Source organism: Sphaeramia orbicularis, chromosome 1 (assembly GCF_902148855.1).
Source record: "Sphaeramia orbicularis chromosome 1, fSphaOr1.1, whole genome shotgun sequence".
NCBI classification, from domain to species: domain Eukaryota; kingdom Metazoa; phylum Chordata; class Actinopteri; order Kurtiformes; family Apogonidae; genus Sphaeramia; species Sphaeramia orbicularis.
In genome coordinates, this window is record NC_043957.1 from 45,476,088 (window position 1) to 45,497,713 (window position 21,626).

Sequence of the window (21,626 nt, forward strand, 5' to 3'; positions counted from 1 at the left end):
TTCTATGTCATCTATGAGCTACAAAACCCTGTAATGTGACACATCTCATATGCATAACAGGATGTGGCTTTAACTCACATGAATCTATCATAATACAGACATTGAAGGGCCAAACATGCACAACCGTGTCTGTCATGAAGTATTGACCAATAGCAGCTCTCCGCTCAAAGTTTGGGCAAAGTCATTACGTGAGGCCGTCTCTGATTGGCTGAGAGCGTCACATCTGACAAAATGTAGCCCGCTCCTCCTGCTGCTGCTGCTGCTGCTGTTGCTTCTTTAAGAATCAGGTTAAGTCTTTGGATCTGCCGCGGCACACAGGTTTGTGGAAACATTTAGTATTTAAAAAGAGAAAACAGAAATACTGAAGCGTGTAGTGTCGACTCACTGCTTCCCAGGTTTATTAGCCGCATGTTGCGTTGCAGTGTCGTCAGGAAAACAAGCTTCTTTTCGGTTTTATGTATTGTTGCCTATAAATAGACCTGAGCCACGTTTTACCTTTTTAGCTCCAAATGTTTGGTGTTAGCATTAAAGCTACACCTCTAGAATACAGTGGACATATTATTATGACATATTTACCCTTTTTAATGCTGTGTTTATGTGCTTTTCATCGCTGTGAAACTCCTGTAGCCTCCACAGGAAGCTGTTCTCTGAAATAAGAAAAAGATATGGATACGAAGGGAGCAAGTGTCATTTATCTGGGTGTAAAAAGCTACTTTGTTGTCAAACTTTGCCTCACTAACTTATTTTGTGCAACCTACTAGTCAAATGTCGCTGCCGCAGCAAGTAAATAACACTTTAAGGAGTCGAAAATAGGAAGGGTGCAACAGTTATCACATTCATGTCGTGGCATCCCCGCTTTGTAATATAGACTGTGTGCAGGCCTTCTGTATGTGCACACAGTGTAGGGTTAAATAGCACTGAGATGACTATAGCAGAGCATGGAAGATGGAAAACCGATTTGAATCAGATAAATGCAAGATGTGATAATACTCTAGGAAAGTGCAGTACTGACTTTTTAGATTCTACACTGAATATGTCATTGTATGTAGAGGTCACTTGTGTAATAATATAAGGGGGAAAAACAGTGAGATTCAGCAGAGGAAGATCTGACACCATTTGTTGAGTGCTTTGCTTTAAACTTCTCAGAGAAAAGCAGACTGTAAATAGGGATGTAACGATATGAAAATTTCACATCACGGTTATTGTGACCAAAATTATCACGGTTATCGTGGTATTATTGAAATTGTGCTCAAAATGTTCAGAAAGTACTTATACACACACTGAAATAATTTAATAAAGTTGTATTAAAAAAAAAATAATAATAATAATAATAATAATAATAATAATTGGCACATTGTACTTTCTCTTGGCAGAAACATTCAAGTATTAACCCTTAGGGGTCTTGGCCAAAATAGGCTCTATTTTGGCTGTTTTTCAGTCCTTTTGATTTTGCCTTTATATGCTATATAAACAAATGTTTACTAAACCCATGTTTGGTATCTTTTTTTCAGCACAACTTCATCTATATCATCTGTCTATTATTTTTTTCACTTTAACCTACTATATCAACACAAAAGGCCCCGAAAACACAAAAAAAAATTTAAAATCCGATTTGAAAAATGTATATACCTTATTGCATAAATAACACGAAGATGCTTAACGAACCTTTTCAAAGACTTTAGAAGTTAATATTGGTTCCAAGTATTAAGTGTATAAAATCAAAATTATAATAAATTAAGACTATACTCAAATATTTGACATAAAAGCATATCTTTACATAGGTTTTTTCCCCCTAAAAGTGCAGTGATCAAACACGGTTATCATGATAATTAGAATTTAAACGGTAATACTAACCGTCTGCAATTTTACTGTGGTTTATCGTTATACCGGTAATCGTTACATCCCTAACTGTAAGTTTAGCAGTAAAAGGGGATGGTGTCAGATATATGTATGGGCTTCCTGAACAGTATTTGCTGAATTTCAGTTGACTTTTCTCCTTCAAGTGGGGGCAAACTTCAGAGTTGTTCCTGGTACATCCTCTTGCAGGAATCTGTGGAATGTAGCCAGGGTGTTTTTCTTTTAGTAATAACGTGTGTTTATGGTGAAGTCACATGTTCTGATACACTGCAGACAAGGGTAATGTGGACTCAGTCACATATTGTTTTAACCTTGAGTACAGGAGCAGGTTTCATTGCAAAAAGAAAACAAAGGCTCACTTGTTTTGTGACCCGGGGGCAGACTGGTGCCCTGTCATTACTGTGCTGTGGTCATTTGAGAATACCCACATGGAGCTGACGGCTTGTTTTGGGGCATATTGTATGCAAAATACTAAATTATCTGATGTTTACAGTCAAACAGTGAAAAGCTGCTCTGATGTGATGCCTGTTAGGCAGGAGTTTTAGCTCAGGGCTGGACTTTTCCAAACGTCACTAATCGACTAAATTGAATTAAACAGGGTCATGTGAACACAGTAAATTAGAAGAGGGGCTTAACAACGCTACTGAATGATAATAGTCCTCAATGGAGCATTGGGGAGGGGACTGAACTTTGGTGATGTTTCTCCCAAATGTTTCTCAGTGTAACTTCTTGGAAAATATCATTTAAAAAAAAAAAAAAAAAGGAAAATATCATTCAGTTAAGAAAGACATTCCTTCCGGAGTCCCATTACGGAAAGCTTGCATCACAAGTCACATCTTTTTGTGTTTGTGATCTGTTTCTGCTTGCAAGCTTTGTTCTGACTTTTATTCAGGATAATGTGTTTTTATGTGTGCTTGCCTGTTTTTTTTTTTGTTTTTTTTTTAAGATAAGCCCTGCTCTTTACACTGAGCAGTTTTCGTATGTACATATTATTGTCAGAGGTTGAAATTGGTCTTGATTTGAAGGTGCACTGTAATGCAAAATTTAAAATAATACACATCAAGTGCATTCAACACAAAGTAACAAACCGTCTTGTGAAAATATAAGGAGAGGAAAGAAAAGATATTTGTGTTTTAAAAGGAAAGGAAAAGAAAAATAGATACTCATTAAAAGTAGAGTAACAAAGTATTATTCCTTTACTTCCCACTTCTGTGAATGTCCTTTTAGAATTATTATTATATCATAGGAAACTGTCATATAGTTGATGAAACATTTCAGTGTGACACAAAAGTGTTACGCTCAAAGAAAACTGAACCCCTGCCCAGGCTGACTAAGAGTTTGACGGTATGTGACCTGGACTCCTAAAGGTCATGTGATGCTGATGCTGTGTTAATAGCTGTTGACGGACATGCAACCTTTGCTCCATTTCTTCAATCCCATCCTCCACCCTCCTCTGTATATTTGTCGTTGGATGACCATGTGATCGGGAGTGTGTGATTTCATGAGAGGGTCACGAACTGCAGTCTGAGATGAGGTTGTCTTATGCAAGGTCAGACACTGTGTCCTAAAAACTGGGTGAATGTGATTGAAGAGAAGGTAAAAGGTGTCACCCTCAAGTCATGTGATCTCTGACAATCCCACCTGCCCTCTGGGTGAGTTGTTACCACTTGTCGCCTGGATCAAAACATTCAGCCCTTTTCAGATGTCGTTCACCTACTTCCCTCTGTGCTGGTGCTCTGTAGCATCCTAATGCCTGACATGACTGTGGGGCATTAGTGTATGTTTACATGGGATTATATCGATTAACCCTCTACTCATATAACCTCACCCTGCTGCACTGTTTGTAAAACTATTGAATTATCAATGAGGCATTGGCAGCAAATACAGCAACACAATCCAATAACGCATCAGCTTCGAATATCAACATATTTTGTTTTTAGAACCAGATCAATAATGAGCTGCTGCACTGCCTCTGCAGACCAGGAAGTTTAGATCAGACCAGAATAGCATGTTGTAATGTGTGTCACTGAATGTACAACACATTACAAAAATGTTTGGTATATTATCATATAATCTATAACAGGCTATCACTGATAGATATAGAGCTGATGGACAGATGCAGGGCTGTAGTTGATGATGACGTCTATCTGCTTTGTTGGTGTGCTGCTGCTACATGAAAAATTGTATTTGCTGTTTCTTATTTGATTGTTTTAACACTCACAAGAAGAAAGAGGACCTTTAAAGGCTGGCGTATAATTTGGAGAGGGTACATTGATCAGGTCAAAACTACTCTGAAGAAAAAACTAAATTTCTTTCAATGGTTTTCAAATGTAATTGGTCAAATATGCAACTGTGGGTCTTCTTTTGCACAAGATGTATTGTATCTTAGAACAAATCCTGAAAATTGCATGCGTATATCATGAGTAGTTCAAAAGTAATGGAATCTTTTTCCATACCACATATTTTTATAGTTACACCCCTTTTTCAAAGACCTAATATCTAAACAACTGAAGATATAAATCAGATATTTTGTATTTTTAACACTTTTTAAACACTTTTTTAGACTTAACATATGCAGCATTCCTGCAGAATCAGTGCCATAAACATTAGTTCTGCATCTCTATGAAGTCGAGTATAAATCTGTCACTCCCACCCAAAATAAACATCAATCAAAATAGCCGTCGATTATTGACAAGTTTTAGAGCACATCCAAAATTTTCAATTTAGATGTTTTATCATTAGAATAGTTTTAAACCTCAAGACTTAAAGAATACTCTGTAACTGTAAATAAATGTCTCTTTTTGTCAAATCACAGATACCCATCAGGTTTCTCCAACTTTAACTCAAACTTTGAAATAGTGATTTGTCATTTGTCATAATAATTACCTCCACCGAGGACGGCGGAGGTTATGTTTTCATCGGGGTTCGTTTGTCTGTCTGTTAGCAAGATAACTCAAAAAGTTATGGACAGATTTTGATGAAATTTTCAGGAAATGTTGATACTGGCACAAGGAACAAATGATTCAGTTTTGGTGATGATTGGAGGTGGGGGGCACTGATGTGGCTTGGCGGAGGTCTGCGCTCTCCTAGTGCTTTTCTAGTTATTAATATGAATACTATTATAATACTCTCGCCCATAGAAATAGTAAAAGTAAAACAATGCTACAGATTATATAAACCGCATTCGGCTGCATCATTTAACTGCTCTGAGGAATCTGTGTCCTGCATTTGGGATTATGTTTTGTGTGTTGAAAGGCTGTGTGTTAATCTTCAAGCGATAAGGTTATGGTAATAATAATAAGCTCTCATTTGTCTGATCGGCTTAGTGTTATTGCAACACTCTATTAAGAGGAACTTTAACACTTGTGAGGACTTCAAGTGTGACTGTACTGACCAGCCATGTGTTTTTTAACTTCCTGGATGTGGTTTTGTCTCTTTCTAAACTACAGCTGCCTGCAGTCATGCCACTGCGGGCTGTCCTCTCGACATTTCTGTTATGTGTCAAATGAACCAGATGCCCCCTTTACCCTCTCCCCTATTTTTCCAGTGTCTTGTACGTGCTCGGGTGTGGGGTGACCGGTGATCTGGCTCTGCCATTGGTCTGTCATTTTCACAGGCCAAGTATGGAGAGTAAGAGGCGGCGGTGGATGGGTATGTGTGTGTGTGTGTGTGTGTGTGTATGTTTATGTGTGTGTGTGTGTGTGTGTCAACTACCTTTTGCCTTCAGTGAATCTGAGCCAAGCATGACACGAATGGCATGAGCTGTACAAAGAGACACGCTCAATGCAGGAAAGAACAACTATTTATGTTATTGATTAAAGGTCCAGTGTATTTATATTTATATTATCCAGTGTATTTGTATTATTGATTAAAGGTCCAGTGTAGATCTAATTTAACAGTCCAAGATGTCACTGCAGAAATGTGATATAATACACAGTTGTCCATTTCTCATGAAATGACTGTGGCCATCTGATTTGTTCTTGACAGGTAAGAAATATAGAATGAAGTCATTCCAACTTCATGGGCAACAGTGTAAAATTATGTTGTCATTAGTGAACAGTCATATTTTCCAGTTCCTGAGGATGAACCATTTTGTTGTATAACCAGTGGTATTGTTTGTTAAGGTGCATTACAGTCTCCTACTTGTCACTAAATATCACACACTGAACTTTAATAAAAGACCAAAAAAAGTTGGAACATTGTGTAAAATGTGAATAAAAATGCAATTCAGTGCTTTGTGAATCTCTTAAACTCATATTTTATTCACAATATAGGAGAAAAACATATCAAATATCTTAAGTGACAAAATGTGAGAAAAAAAACATATAATTAATAATTAGTATTATTTATATTTAAGACAATGTCCTGACTTTATGGAACATGGGTAGTATTTATTCTTGATTTAAACTTCTTTTTTTTTTTTTTTGTAAGAGATCAACATGTTTATTGATAAATTAAGGAGAGAAGAAACTCTGTGTTGAAAGTCATTGAGCAGGATGTGCATAGGGAAGTTGGATGTAAATTTAGCACATAAACAAAGTCTGTTTTTGATAAAAATAATGATAGAGGATGCCCAGTTGTGGATTTTTGTTGTCGTAATAATAACTTAGAGCAGGCAAATTGGATGGTTTTACCCCATGAACAAAAATAGTCTTTAGAAATTGGTATTGATATGGAATGAATAAATCATTACAGTCTATAACTCCGGATCACGTAACATAAAACTCAGAGTAATTTATCAGTAAATCTGGAACATAATCTCACACAAGCTGCAAAAACTCATTTTTAGGTGCATTATTTAAATTTATGAACTATTATTTTCATCTTTAAAGCCAGTATTTACAATTAATAAGCCAATTATTTGCCACCGGCCACTATCAGCACTTTTTAACTAATGCTGATAGTTTTAATTGAGTGAATCAGCCAAACTGATTATTGATCAATTGGATCTATTTGGTTAGTAATACCTAGATAAATCAAAGCAAGGCATTAGTTTCATCTGATAGAGGATTTTACCCATGCTTTTTTTTTTTTTTTTTACTCCTTTTATTCCCAGAATCAGACAACTACTGCATATTACATTTGCATATTGTTCACAGCTTCACCCACAACTTTGTCTCATTTTGCTCCATTAGATCAAAATGCATGTGAATGAGCTGCAGTAGATGACCTCTGCTGTAGTTTATTAACTTCATTCCATCTGAGACTCTGAGGAATCTGCATCTGTCCTGCGGTTTTTGTGTTTACATTGGTTAGATCAATATTAGGGCTACCACACAAATATCCATGCATAAAGGGGCCTTTCTAAACATATTTGTCAGTTAGTGTACACAGACTTCAGTGTCATGAGGCTAGAATTTGTTTGGCCTTAGCTCAATGGAGCCACTACAACACAAGAATTGCACACATTGCTTTCTGATAACGTATGATAAGGCGCTCATACTGCCCTGGTACCGAAATGTTTTAATCACTGGTGCAGCATCCATTTTACTCCAAATCAGTGTTTATTGTAGCTGTTGCAAATGACCTATACCAAAAAGTTTTTTCGTAAATGTGCTTGAAAAGGTGTATGGAAAAATGTGGGTTAACATCAGTGTTGGGAGTAACGCGTTACAAAAAAAATGGATAGACTTTATTTTTTGTGTTTGATGTGTGTATTATTGTTATGAAATGGACAGTTTATTTCAATGTGAAATGCTGTTGCAAAATGGACAGAGTCTATCCTTGATACTTATAGCACTGTTGTATTTTGTGCTTAGAATTTAGTCTGTTATGTGTAGGATTTTTGAGTTACTTGTGGGATCTGACATGGGAATTTAGGGTAGGTAGAAGGATGGGGTAAGGGGGCGGGAGATTATAAATTAAACTTCATCCTGCTCATTTTCGAATGTTTTTCTTTTTTTCATATAAATCTTTTTGTTGTTTGGTTTTAATGTTATATTCAAAACAAACAAACAAACAAAGCAATGCATTACAGTAAGGGATTACTTTTTGCTGTAATGCAGTAGTGTAAGGTATTACTAATCAATTTTCAGTGATATTTTACTCAGTACGTGTCCAATAGTGCTTGTGTTACAACGCACTTTTCACTCATAATTTAATTGGTCAAAAAAACAAAAAAACAAACAAAAAAAAAAGATTAAGCGATGTTAAGGAATCAAAACTTTGGCAGGAAAGTTCTATTTCTGGTTGGTGTTCAGCCAATGGGTGAAGATGAAAGAAGACAGTACATTGGCCACATGGACGTATGCTCATTACTAAACCTAACCCTGCTTTACAGAAGCTATTTAGCATGATCCCTGTGATCAGCAATGACAAGGTAAGCTAACGTTTCTATAACTAGTTAGAATTCTTCATCAATTGGGGGCTTATCTACCAACGTCCTCGGTGCAGTGCCCCCTGTGTGAACATGTAAAAATACTGAAAAAAATGCAAGCGTTCCTGCTGTGATTCAAACATCTTAGACCGTAGCGTTGCTTACCAAGCTGTCCGTCCACATGTACTTGAGGGCGCAAATTTATTCGTTCCAAGCCTCTCCTGTCTCTTGTATGGGGGGGGGGGGCATTTATGAGCAGAGTCTATATGTAAATCAAAAGTAATACAGCAGTCATGTAACGGATTACAATTCTGTAACAGTAATATTGTAAAGTAAGGAATTACTTTTGAATAACAGTAGCAAGTAATATGTAATGGATTACAGTTTGGAAGTAACTTGGACAAGACTAGTTAACATGAACCTGCTACTTGAATTACACTCCAGTGAGTGGTCAGTAGCGTCACGTCACCTGCCTCATGCGTCTGTGTTTCTGTTTGAGAGGGGCGTGTTTCTGCTATTCATAGTTGGGAGAAACTCAGAGGTCTATTAGAGGTCAGTGCAAGTCTCTTCTAACAGCAACTGCTGCAGAGAAGGGCCTTAGAGATAACCATACCCCTCGGCCTTTGGACAGAGTCTTCTCTTCATATACACACTGTGAGACTGTGAGTAAATACACCCAGCAGGTCTCTTAAGAATATTATACTTGGCTGTATTGAAGAGTTTGAAGTAGAGTTCGGAGTTGTTTAGTCATGTCTGCTTTTTCTAGAGACTGACATTAACACTAGCTTCAAAGTTGCTTTTCTGGGGGGATTTTTTTCCAAAAAAGCAGGAGAAAAATTTTGATTTCACCTGCCTTAATGGCTTTGTTTGGTACTTATGCTGTTGTGTTAAAACATAAAAATGGAGGTTGTTAAAGCTGTGATATGTACTGTGTGATAGCAGCTTAAAGGTACAATATGTTTGTTCATGCTCATGTCGTTATGTGATGGTCTGTTGTTGACATTAGTGGGTTTCATTTCTAAGCTAACAGTTGTTAGTGCTTCACACTGTAGAGCCAAAGAGACAGACTGGAGAGTAAACAATAAGGATATTTGTGATAAAATCTCTGCTAGAAAATCAGTGTATGGTGTATTATGATAAATGTACACAACCAAAACAGGTGTTGGCTTAGAAATTCAGTCAGTTAACATCAACAAATGGCACACAAGCATGACCAAATCTTATAAATTGACGCTTTTAATGGTCTAATTTCAGCACATTAGAGGTATAATTTGCCTCTACTTGAACTGTAATTATAAATGGATAAAGTAAATGTGCCCTGTTTGGCAGCATGTCTACAGCACTTTGTTCCAGTTGGCAGCCAGCCGGTCTGTCATGCCCTCTACGTTAATAATAGAAGTAGGTGAGAAGTCAATTGTTACCTCTGATGGTTGTTCACTTACTCATTTGGCTTCCACTAGAGGTCAAATGAGTTGAACATGCTGATAAAAAGTACTCTGTATAGCCTAATAGTAGGATTGAACTAAAAAGAATGATTAAAAATAGAAACTTTATGTAATTATTAAATAATACAGTGCGGTTTTGCATATTTAAATGTGATTAGTAGGTACGTGTCTTCTCGCCTCTAGACAAATTTGCATTCAACATTAATGTGTGATTAAAAGTCACAGACATTATCATATGTCTAAAAGTCTGTAGATCTGACCCACATATCCATGACTCTGTGGTTTGTGATTTCAGGGCAGTGAGCTCATGTCTAAAGCATCCCGACCAGGAAACCTCACTTCCTTTCAGAAATGAACAGTGTGGAGTTTATCGCTGTATGAGGTGTCTTTTGTTGTGTCCTTCTGTCTCCACTGAGCCTTATGATCTGTAAATGTGCTGCGTATCATGTTTCCTTCCCGAGTCTTTGTTTCCCGATGCACAGCTGTTGAGTAGGATACTGTGGCATCTTTCTTTTGTGTACAATGTTTGCAGATGTGCAGAACGCAACTTTACCCTGTGATTTTTTTTTGTTTGTTTGGTTTTTCTAAGCATGCAAACAGTTTGGTTTGTATGTGCTGTATTACTGTGTTTAATGTGTGCCTTATTTTATCCTGTCTGGCTAATACACGTTATCAGTGTTAGAAAGTTTCCATTCATAACACATAGTCACATACAAGTTAAATAATATAGGGTCAAAACACAGTAATGTCCTGTCAGAGAGTCAACTTTAATTGATTGCCATTCCAACATTTATTTAAATATAACGTAGCTCTTTGTTTTGGATAATCCCTTATGGTCCAACTAAAGCAAAAACGAATTTAAAAGTAAAATGTGGGTCATTTAGCAGCACTAATCTGTCAAACTGTCTCTAAAATGTCCCATCAGAGAGATTTCGAGTACTGTGTTTTGTATAGGAAAGAAGGATCTGAATAAACAACGACAGGCCCTAATATTGCAATGACACAGTATTAAAAAGCATTGACACAGATTGGTTGTAAGTGAACTGAATGGGACCAGTGTTCACATTCTTCCCTTAAGCAGCGGGAGGATTTTATCAAATGCACCAAACAAAGACTCATTGATAACAGGGCGAAATAATACTGCTGTATCACCACATCTTTAATGAACTCTGCAAAAGTACCAGATACAAAAAGCCTTTCAGATGTGATGATTTCCATCAAAGTGGCCACAGATCACCATGATTACAAAAAAAAAAAAAAGGTTTGTTAACAGTCAGATGGTGAGTTCATCACTGGTTTCATTTTATATTGAATTTTAGAACAAAACAGCTATGTTTTTTTGGCTGTGACACTGGTCTACAAGTAAAAAAAACAAACAAACCTGCAGAATAAAAGTAGTGAAACTTAACCAAGATTTAGTCATTTATAAAGAAAAATAAAGTCATAATGCTGGTTGTTTGTAGTTTCCAAGATACAGTCTTGGGTCAAAATGTGAAATTCTGATAAGTAATGAGAGAATGGGTTTTACTCAAAAGGAATGTTTGTCTCAGAGCCACTAGATCTACTTAAAAACACTGTCTTCACATTATAATACATTCGCTTTACAGGTTTTTTCTAATGGAGGATTTATAATATATTGTCTAAATGTACATAAACCAATATCATTTTATCATATAGCTAACCAGCACTTCTGTTGTTTATTTTCTAATTCATCTCATTAAAGTATGTCAGATTTAATATATTTAATCCCTGAGACAGATAATTTCTAAAAAAAAAAAAAAAAAAAAGTTTTAGACCAGTATTCTATTACTGAGCTTAAATGTGCAGATGAGTTTAACACTCTTCATCTGTTTTCCTGCATCATCTTTCCAGATCAGTCATGCAGGCTCAGGAAGTCCTGAGACAGCTGCGGATGCCCGAGCTGGATGACGTGCGGCAGTATGTGCGCGGCTTGCCCACAAACGCCCTCATGGGTATGGGTGCCTTCGCCGCCATCACCACCTACTGGCTCGCTACTCGACCGAAGGCCCTCAAACCGCCCTGTGACCTCGGACTGCAGTCGGCAGAAGTACCAGTAGGTGATCACCTTACATTTACATTGTTTTTTTTTAAACGCTGTTAATGATTCTGTTGACATGTATAATTCTTTTTGTATCAATTTTAATTTCCTACAACTGAAAAAGAACCTCACCTCTTGCAACACTGAGGTATGATCCAGCTGCTGAACTGAAAAACCAGATGATACACCTCGTTCAGCAGGAATGTTGATGGAATCTCTCCTGGAGTTTAATCAGAATGCAGTTCTTTTAACTCCATCGCTCCTCAACTGCTTGTCATATACAGGGTGTCCATAAAGTCTCTTTACAATTTAACACATTTTATTACAAAAGCAAACGAATAGACGAATCTGTGGAAATTCTTACAAAATGAAAAGTAGATATTGAAGTTGTTTTGCCTCACTTCATACACCTCTACAGGGTGGGGAAGCAAAATTTACAATATTTTGAGGCAGGGATTGAAAGACAGTGTATGACCAATTAGTTTATTGAAAGTCATGAGAATTTATTTGCCACAAGAAAATTTACATAATAGAAAATGTTTTTATTCTATGTGTCCTCCTTCTTTCTCAATAACTGCCTTCACACGCTTCCTGAAACTTGCGCAAGTGTTCCTCAAATATTCGGGTGACAACTTCTCCCATTCTTCTTTAATAGTATCTTCCAGACTTTCTGGTAATAGTTTTGCTCATAGTCATTCTCTTCTTTACATTATAAACAGTCTTTATGGACACTCCCACTATTTTTGAAATCTCCTTTGGTGTGACGAGTGCATTCAGCAAATCACACACTCTTTGACGTTTGCTTTCCTGATTACTCATATGGGCAAAAGTTTCTGAAAAAGTATGGATAATAGTGTTAGGTATGATTATGACATCAATATATGTTTGGTTTCAAAACAATTGACGTAGTGCCTGCTGAGAAAAAACAACTAAATGTTCATTGTAAATTTTGCTTCCCCACCCTGTATATGGGCACCATTAGTTGCGTGAAGCACAGCAAGACGGTACTGGATTTCTTGCCATGTTGGCTGTAGCATAAGCCACTTTTACACAGAGATCCCGGGAAAAAAGGCAATATGGTGATTTCACCTTTTTTCCACCATTGACCGATTTCCACAGCCAAGCCAAAGGTGTAACAGAGGTGAGACAGGCCGACTTTTACACAGCAGACCTGCGTTCCATAATCAAAGGGGCGGTGATGACGTGCAGCTTGTAGTGCGCATATGGAGACACTGGCATGGATTATGCGATATCTGTGGCGACTTCGTGCCACAGATCTTGCGTCTTCATGCCACAGGTGAAAATGGCATGTAGCCGCAGCACCAGTGGCACCCCTGGCACAAAGCTGCCAGTGCCTCCATATAAGCGCCCGCTGTCTCTCAGGGTTAGGTTTCAGCTTCGTTAGAAATAGGGATTGTTTTCATAATAAATTGTACTGTTTTGCTTAATGTCTTGGACCCCCATTTGTAAGCTACGGATAGTTTCTGGGGTTACCCTTTTTACAAAATCATATCTTACTGGAAATTATGAATACAACTTGTACACATATTTTAAGTGATTTATAAATAAAATGTGAAGTGAACCATAAGATCATTTAATTTTGTAGAATAATGATTAAATAAATAATTGCCGTTTGGTTGCATCATCTGTTATACACATCAGCAGAAAGACTGACGTAAACATGTCTTGTCTCATTTTGGATCAAGTACAAATGATGATACTGATCTTTCAACATTTCCAGACATGTAGCGTGTTAAGTGATCGGTCATAACTTTTTCTCGTAGGGTGGTGAACATGCGAGAAGATCAATGCTGATTGACGGTGACGAGCACATGATGTACTATTACAGTGATGCACTCACCATGTACGAGGTTTTCCTACGAGGGCTCCGAGTATCAAGTGAGTACAATAGCTACACTATGCGAGCCAGGCACGATACTCTGATATTAGACAAAGAATTTTCCTGTGAAAGCAGAGAAAAAAGAACTGTGTTTTCTTTTATAGATGGTGGTCCTTGTCTAGGATCGAGGAAACCGAACCAGCCTTATGAGTGGCAGTCCTACAGAGAGGTGAGCCGAAACCTGATGACTAAAATGTGGATCAACAGTCACTACACATTAAATTAAGCATCAGTCTTATAAGGTGATTCATGGAAGAGTCACACTTGCTTATATTTGTATTAGAGTTTGGAAGCTGGTTGTATGTTGATGTTAGGTCCATTAACTCCAACAGCCACTTCACACTGATGATCCTATTGACTGTATATGGATTCTGTGACTAGTGATGTTACACTTGGGCCGATATCAGTACCTTGCAAGTGACCTTAGCTAAAGTTGGACCTCCAACATAGTAATGAGGCTTTTTTTCCCCTTTTTTTCCCGATAAAACATGAAAAAAGTCATTATCAACAGTTTCCGCTATGCTCATTTTTCATTTGTTAAAATAAACAAAACCCCTCAAAACACAGCTATCACAGTTATCATCAAAATAACTTGTTGCCAAGGTATGACCATCCAACTTAACAACCTTTTTTTTTTTTTAACTTATATGTTATTGTTTCCTTTTTGAAATTTTACAACAAATATTTAGAACATAGTGTCAGTTGTCTTGTATATTGTCCACTTTTTCCATCGATCTTCACAAGTTGCTTGCTGTAGTCTTATGATACATGTAAGTCTCTCCATGTTGTGAATTTCTTCCACAATGTTTCTCCAATTATTTAGGGTAGGGGGGTCCTCTTTGCACCATTTTCGTGTGATGGCTTTTTTAGACGATGCCAAGAGGATTTTAATCAAATATTTATCCTTACTTGGTATGTCTTTTCCTGTTAAATGGCCCAAATATAACACAGAACATGTCCTTGGTAGTTCGTATCCCAATATTTTTCAAAGTTCTTCACTGATGTTATTCCAATATTGGGATAGTTTTGTGCACTGCCTAAAAACATGTGCATGACCCGCATCCTGCTCACTGCACAACCCCCAACAAGGCTGAGGTAATGATAGTGAAGCCTTTTTGATCTTTGGTGTTATAAAAAATCTCATTATGTTTTTCCAACTAAATATTTCCCAATTTCTGGAATTAGATATAGTCACTTGAGTTTCACATATTTCATACCATGTATTGTCATTTAATTCTACCAACAGTTCTTTTTTCCATTTATCTCTAATATACAGAGTTGAAGTTTTAACAATCGTTTGATATATGATAAAACGCAATACTGTAGCAAACTTAGCTTCACTTTAAGTAAAACAGGAGCACAACCTGCCTCATCTTATCTATAAATACTAATGGAAATTATTTGCGTTAAGTACAGTTATAATTGCTCAGATCTTGTATTTGATTTCACTGTGACTCATTTGTAGAATCGGCCACATGCAATGAGGAAATAATACAGATAGTTCTTATTAATACTGTTGCCAGGGGCTAAAAATGCCATAATCTGCAAATGGCTTTGTGCAGAACCACTAGTAATTTCAGACTGAATAGACATAGATTAAATTTTAATTTATTAATTTTCCAAGCTGCTTAGTGCTCGAGACAGTCACAGAAGTGCCTAGTCTAGGCGGGGTAGACCCTGGATGTGTCTGGACATGAGTCATTTAAGATTTTCCTATGAAATATGTGAGAAATATTGGACAAATACTACCTGAATAAGAGAACAGGGAATAGAGTGCCTGAAGTACATCTGATAGACCTAGATATTCTGTTGAAATAAATAAATAAATACATTTTCAAAATTAAATTACAGTTATATCATAGCTGTAATCTCCTTCCCACAGTACTGAAGGACATATCGACACAACTGTCAGACTTTGGAAACTGTTGAACAGCCTGGATGTCATGGTCTGGATGCTCTGAAGTCTCCTACCAGAGGAGAGGAGCACAAAGAGAGAATGAGATAGATGAGAGGAGTCCGTCATGATGTTTGTCGCTTTTCTGACATGGTCTAGGATTGATCTTCATAAACGTCTGTTAGTGCGGGGAGAGGGCTGTCACTGTAACACTGTAATGCTAGCTATTGTTAGCAAGTGCCAAAAATGTAACAGCACAGGAGTATCTATAAATCTTCCATACTGAATATGTAATATGAGTTTAAACTGATTGAATTATTAATCTGTTTATTTGCTGAATTAACTTCCTCATAATACTAAAGTATTTTATTTGATATGTTTAACCAGATGGCCTGAAACATGGATCAATCTACTATAAGTTATTTCATTAGAAACACAATAAGGCAGTTCACCATAGAGTACATTTGTTCAAGATAAATGTTCCACTTTGCCTGATTTTACAGTGATTTGTGTGGCTGTAATGTAATTGATGATTGTAAGATGCTGCAGCGTTATTTTATTAAAATGGTGTGTTATACTGGTAAATATGTTGATTAATTCACCTCTGTTTGAGTCCATTAAGAGTGTAGAAATCACTGCAGTCAGACATCATTAGAAAAGGTTTCTTTGTTTTATTTCTTCCTCAGGTGGCGGACAGATCACAGCATGTGGGCTCAGCTCTGCTTCACAAAGGACACGCTCATACAGGAGATAAATTCATCGGCATCTTTTCTCAAAACAGACCGGAGGTATTACAAACAGATACATTTTTTGTATTTCATTTGCAAAGAAAAATTGTTCCTCCAAATTTGCTGAGTGTTCATTACATACTGGACATTGTTAAATTATTTTATCATGTTATAAATGACGTGTTCGTACAGATTGTGAAAATCTACTTTTATTCATTACATAAATATTGAAATGTAAAAGAAAAGCTTAAGATTACATCTTTTGTATCTATAGGGGAACAAATATTTTTAATGTCAACATATTTCTTTCAATAATTAGACCTGTTTTTTTTTTTGTTGTTCTTGCTTTTATCACTGCTGAAAACCCATGGTCTGGTGATAATTCTTTTTAAATAATTTTTTTTAGGTTTTTATTGTTTCCAAAATTGTTTTTATCAGTAATTCTTGTTTTTTTCTAGTTTTATTGCAAAGGAGGCTTTCACCTCAATATATTATGAGATTACATTAATGTTAAAATAATAATAATTTTGGAATATAATAGGGTTGTAGTGTGAAAGTCATTACACAGTGCATGTTGTACTGACAAAACAGACTAGATATTACTGTCATCACGCATAGCAAATAAAAAAAACTAAATTTATCTGACTAGTATATAGATTATAGCTTAGTATTCAGAACACTTTTTGATTTTGCCATTTAACACTAAATATAGTTTCTTTTTCATAATAAATTTAGAACTGATTTGTGCTTTAGTCCAGTAATGGTCAACTCTGTCTACTATAAGGAGTAATGTAATATTTAGGTATTTGCAAGGGCGCCACTACCAATTATGGGCCCCATGAAAGCATAATTGTTGTGGACCCTACAGAAATTGACTATCTTCTCAATCTGTCTGATGGGGGGGGGCTTATATATGTGGGGTACGGTCCATAAACACCATCACTTATCATAGCGTGAAAACGAAATTTAACTCTCTTTCAACGTTCGCCTCCTGACTTCTACACCTCTCTTATACAGCGGATCTTACACAAAATTTTCACAACTTCTATATCCAGTGGGCCCCCTCCACTGCTCTATGGGCTTCCCACAAATACTGGGCCCCATGAATTTGCCATGTTTACCCCTCCCCCCCTTATCGGCACCCCAGGGTATTTGCTATAAATTATTAATTGAATGTTTGTTATTTCCTTTTTTTCAGTGGACCATTTCAGAACTGGCTTGTTACACATACTCCCTGGTGGCAGTGCCGCTGTATGACACACTGGGCACCGAGGCCATCAGCTACATTCTGGACCGAGGTACTTGAAGGGCACCTTCACTAACCTCTGTAGTGCTATCACAGTGCTGCAGATCAAGGACTCTGATACTGATAAAAGCTAAAGTTAAATTTGCGCTTTGTGTTTCTCAGCCACTATTTCAACGGTGATCTGTGATGTACCTGAAAAGGCTCGGATGATTCTGGACTGCAACAACGGAAAAGTCCGAATGGTGAAGACCATTGTGCTCATGGAAGCCTTCAATGATGACCTTGTGACACGTGGGCAGGAGGCTGGGATCGAGATTATCAGCTTTAAGGATTTTGAGGTGAGAATTTCACACCGTTTGTTTGGCAGTCTTTTTTTTTCATGTTTTTAATGTGGCCTCACTGTGTTTTCCCACATTCTAATAACAGGGTTCTCACGGGGTCTTAAAAAGTCTTGAATTAACAAATCTGCATTTAATACCTTAAAAAATGTATTTACAAGGTATTAAATTTGATATGGTAGGTCTTAAGTTACGTTGCCATAAATTTGTTTGCTGAATTGTGCTTAAATGTGTCTTGGAAATGTCCAAGCTGCAAAGAAAGTAATGTTAGTCTACTTGTTTACACCCGACAATTTATATTGAAATTGGGAACCAATTATCACTAACTTTGCAGCCCCCAGTAAGAAATGACTCAGAATGGTGGGAATCCAGGCGTTGTGAATAAATACATTTTCCTAAATTCTAGGAGTCATGAATTTTTGCCAGTATGGCTGTGAATGGGTATTACATTCTGTTCTAAATAGTCTTAAAAAAGTCTTAAATTTAACTTGTAGAAACCTGTAGGAACCCTGTAATAAACTGGTCTTGGGCTTCCACAAAAAACCTTAAAATACATCCAACAGATATAAGCAAGATAACTAGAAATAGGTAAATAGAGTAAAACCACTGGTGTTAAATAATAAAAAAAAGTTACACAGAAAGTGCTATGATTGGAAAAATAGACACACTTCAATATCAGAATATACCTACAGTATAAACTCCTACAAATAGAAACTTACAGATTCTGTCCCTAATTGATTTGCCACCACTTGAAATAGGGACACAGGTGAACAAAATGTTTTGTTTCACTTATATTATGTTCACATTGCAGGCTAAAGTGGCCCAAATCTGAGTTTTTAACCCAACATGTGACCCAAGGCTAATTTTTTTTTTTTTTTAATGACAGTCTGTTTTTTATGACAGACCACTTTCATTTTTTATCCTAACTGGATACATACCTGATGTTTTGCAATGTGACCTTAGTCTGAACGGTGAGGTTGCATTCCATCTGACTTTGACGTTATCAAAATGTGACAGATGTTACATTTCTTCGCTTGAGAAGGCAAAACAAGCAAGATCTATTTTTCAGTAAACACAGTGTGCTGCGTGTGACCTCACGTCTCCTTTTGCAAATGTGGGTCACTTCAGGGCCATAGACTGTTCACACATGAGTCTGATGGCTGTGATATTTAAACTATAATGTGAACAAGTATGCAGAAAAAATCAGATTTTGGCTAAAAATTCTGATTTGAGCTTGAAGACCTGTGAAGAGTGTGAATGGAGCCTTAGTGACACCTGCTATATCAAACTGTGATGAAGACTGCTTTAGGGTGCGTTCAGACTGCAGGCAGAAGTAGCTCAAATATAATGTTTTTTGCTCATATGTGAGATAAATGTAATGTTTTCGCTCATATGTGAGATCGCTGAGATCTGTTTCTTTCTTGAGAGTGAATTGCACAAATCATATAGAATCAGGTCTGTTCAGTTCTGATCTGATCAGGGCCACCTCCACATGTGGTCCTGAATCAGATACAGATCTGATCTTTTCCTTTTTTTTTTTTTTGTAAATTTTTGTTTTTATTGAAGCATAAGAGACACAACATCTTCCAGTCACAGTAATCTGTTACATATTCCTCACAGTGTACATATTAAAAATAAATAAATAAAAAACACTCTCCATTAAAACAAGGTTCAGTGAGGCTAATACATTTCTGGTTGTCTCTGTCCCACTTTCTTAGGGATTAGAAGTGATTTTTTTCCCCAAACATCCAGAGAGAGAACAGTATAGACATATCTAGCTTTGTATAATATTCAGTACAAAAGAAAGATTACAAGTGTTATTAATACAGAATGAAAATGAAAAGTAAAAAAGTACATATTAAATTGAATAGTCTCCTTTTATATCACCAAGGTAACATTTGGCATGTATTGTTTCACATAATTTTCCCATTTTTCCCAATGTTAGATCTGATCTTTTCCAATGTGACCTCAGTCTCAACAGTCAGATCAGAATTCATACAGCTTTTTTTTTTTTAATAATTTTATTTTTCAAGAAGGTTTTGTACAGAAAAAAAAAAAACAATAACATTTAAAGAGGGGTTTACATAATCAAATAAATTACAATAACAACATACAGGGAAATACACTTTCCTAGAGAAAAGAGAATATATAGATAAAAAAAAGATTTTCACAAAGTCTTATTAAGATGTATGTCGTCCATTTCACCCATATACGAGGGCCGTTCAATAAGTTCATGGCCTCACCCAGAAATACTGGTTGTTATAATACAGGATGTTACATTCTTTCGTGATGGGATAGTGATGCTTGAACATCGATGGACCAAGTGCATTGCTGTAAATGGAGATTATGTTGAAAAATAAAATATAAATGATCAGTCTGTGTTGTTCTGTTCTGGGTGAGGCCATGAACTTATTGAATGGCCCTCGTATATCTTTCAGATCTATTATTTTGGAGTCTGGTGTAAAATGTGATTCACTCCATCACAAAAACCCTGTAAACAATTTGATACCAGTCTTCCAGGGTTGGGGCATTTACATTTAACCAGTTTTTAGTAATAGCTTTTCAAGTAGTGATACTCAACATTCCAAACAAACATTTAGTGTCCTTTTATGTGTCCAGTGAGTAAATATAACCAAAAAGCAATTCATCCCAGTTGAAAATTGCCTGCACCCTTGAGATTTTCCTAATCTCTAAATGAACTACATTCCAAAAGTTTGTAATCTGAGTGCATGACCAGAATAGGTGGAAATGTTTTACTGCCTGAGTTCCACAGTTTCTCCAACAGCTGGACTCATGCGTCTTTTAATCGGTATAGATTGAGACTCATTGCAACTCTGCATTAGAGGGAGTCGACCTCAAACATGTACAGCAGTAAAATACAACATACACATGAATACACCAGTAAAATGAATCCAAAAGCATCATTTATTATTGCAGAACACTGATATGAACCATTTTACTGCATAATTGATATTGATAATCCTTATGTATTTTAGTTCATCTGTAAAGATTTTGAATGCGCAACTTTTGGTGGCCATTCAGTATTCTTATCATGTTTATTTGTACTTTCATTGAAGAGAAGTATAACAAACACCTCTAACATCACCACTTTTGTGCATGTGGTTCTTCACACTATGATCTGATATTAGCCACATTAAAAAAAAATTAAAAAAAAATGTGAGCAGCCAAAAAAAAACTCATCATCAGTAAAGCAGCCTGCATGAATGTAGCCTTAGACTGACATAGAAGTCACACTTTGACCTGAGTGTTGACTGACAAAAATCACACTGTTTTCTGATTGATGACCTTACAAGAGGACTCAAATAAGAATTTAAAGGATCGGATTCTGTGTGAATTGTGCTTTCTAGGCTGTCTTTAAAAAACAAGTCGCTAGAAAAAAAAAAAAATGAACATGACCCTTGTGAACTGTTGTGGTGGAGGTTTCAACATGACTCTATTCTGTTTCACTTTTGATATTGGTATATGTTTAAGGAAGCTGGCTCTGGTTACTTCATTTTCTATAAATATGAGGCCCAGTGGCATTTAGCTGAACACTACGAACACAAATAAGCAGCTCAGTGTTCTTTCTACTGCACATGTTTTGACCCAACACCCCTTCTACTGGGTCTTATAATGTGCATGTCCTCTTCATTATTTTACGAGGGCTGTTCAATAAGTTCATGGCCTCGCCCAGAAATACTAGTTGTTATAATACAGGATGTTACATTCTTTCATGATGGGATAGTGATGCTTGAACATCGATGGACCAAGTGCATTGCTGTAAATGGAGATTATGTTGAAAAATAAAATATAAATGATCAGTCTGTGTTGTTCTGTTCTGGG

At 36.6% G+C, this 21,626-nt stretch overlaps 1 protein-coding gene across 6 annotated transcripts in view; it reads left to right on the forward strand.

Annotated features, from left to right (window-relative positions):
• Positions 1–218: 218 nt before the first annotated feature.
• The window catches only part of acsl1a (acyl-CoA synthetase long chain family member 1a), a 35,046-nt gene continuing 13,638 nt past the window's right edge, over positions 219–21,626 (forward strand). For 2 of the 6 annotated variants that reach the window (XM_030139299.1, XM_030139258.1), the window contains exons 1-7: positions 8,726–8,835; positions 11,480–11,692; positions 13,462–13,576; positions 13,682–13,746; positions 16,158–16,259; positions 17,398–17,497; positions 17,608–17,783. In XM_030139299.1, coding sequence (XP_029995159.1) covers positions 11,498–11,692; positions 13,462–13,576; positions 13,682–13,746; positions 16,158–16,259; positions 17,398–17,497; positions 17,608–17,783 — 753 coding nt within the window. In that variant the 5' untranslated portion in view covers positions 8,726–8,835; positions 11,480–11,497. Of the gene's footprint in view, positions 319–8,721; positions 8,836–11,479; positions 11,693–13,461; positions 13,577–13,681; positions 13,747–16,157; positions 16,260–17,397; positions 17,498–17,607; positions 17,784–21,626 lie in introns of those variants that run through there. The other 4 variants (XM_030139264.1, XM_030139272.1, XM_030139283.1 and 1 more) reach the window with 4 other exon arrangements.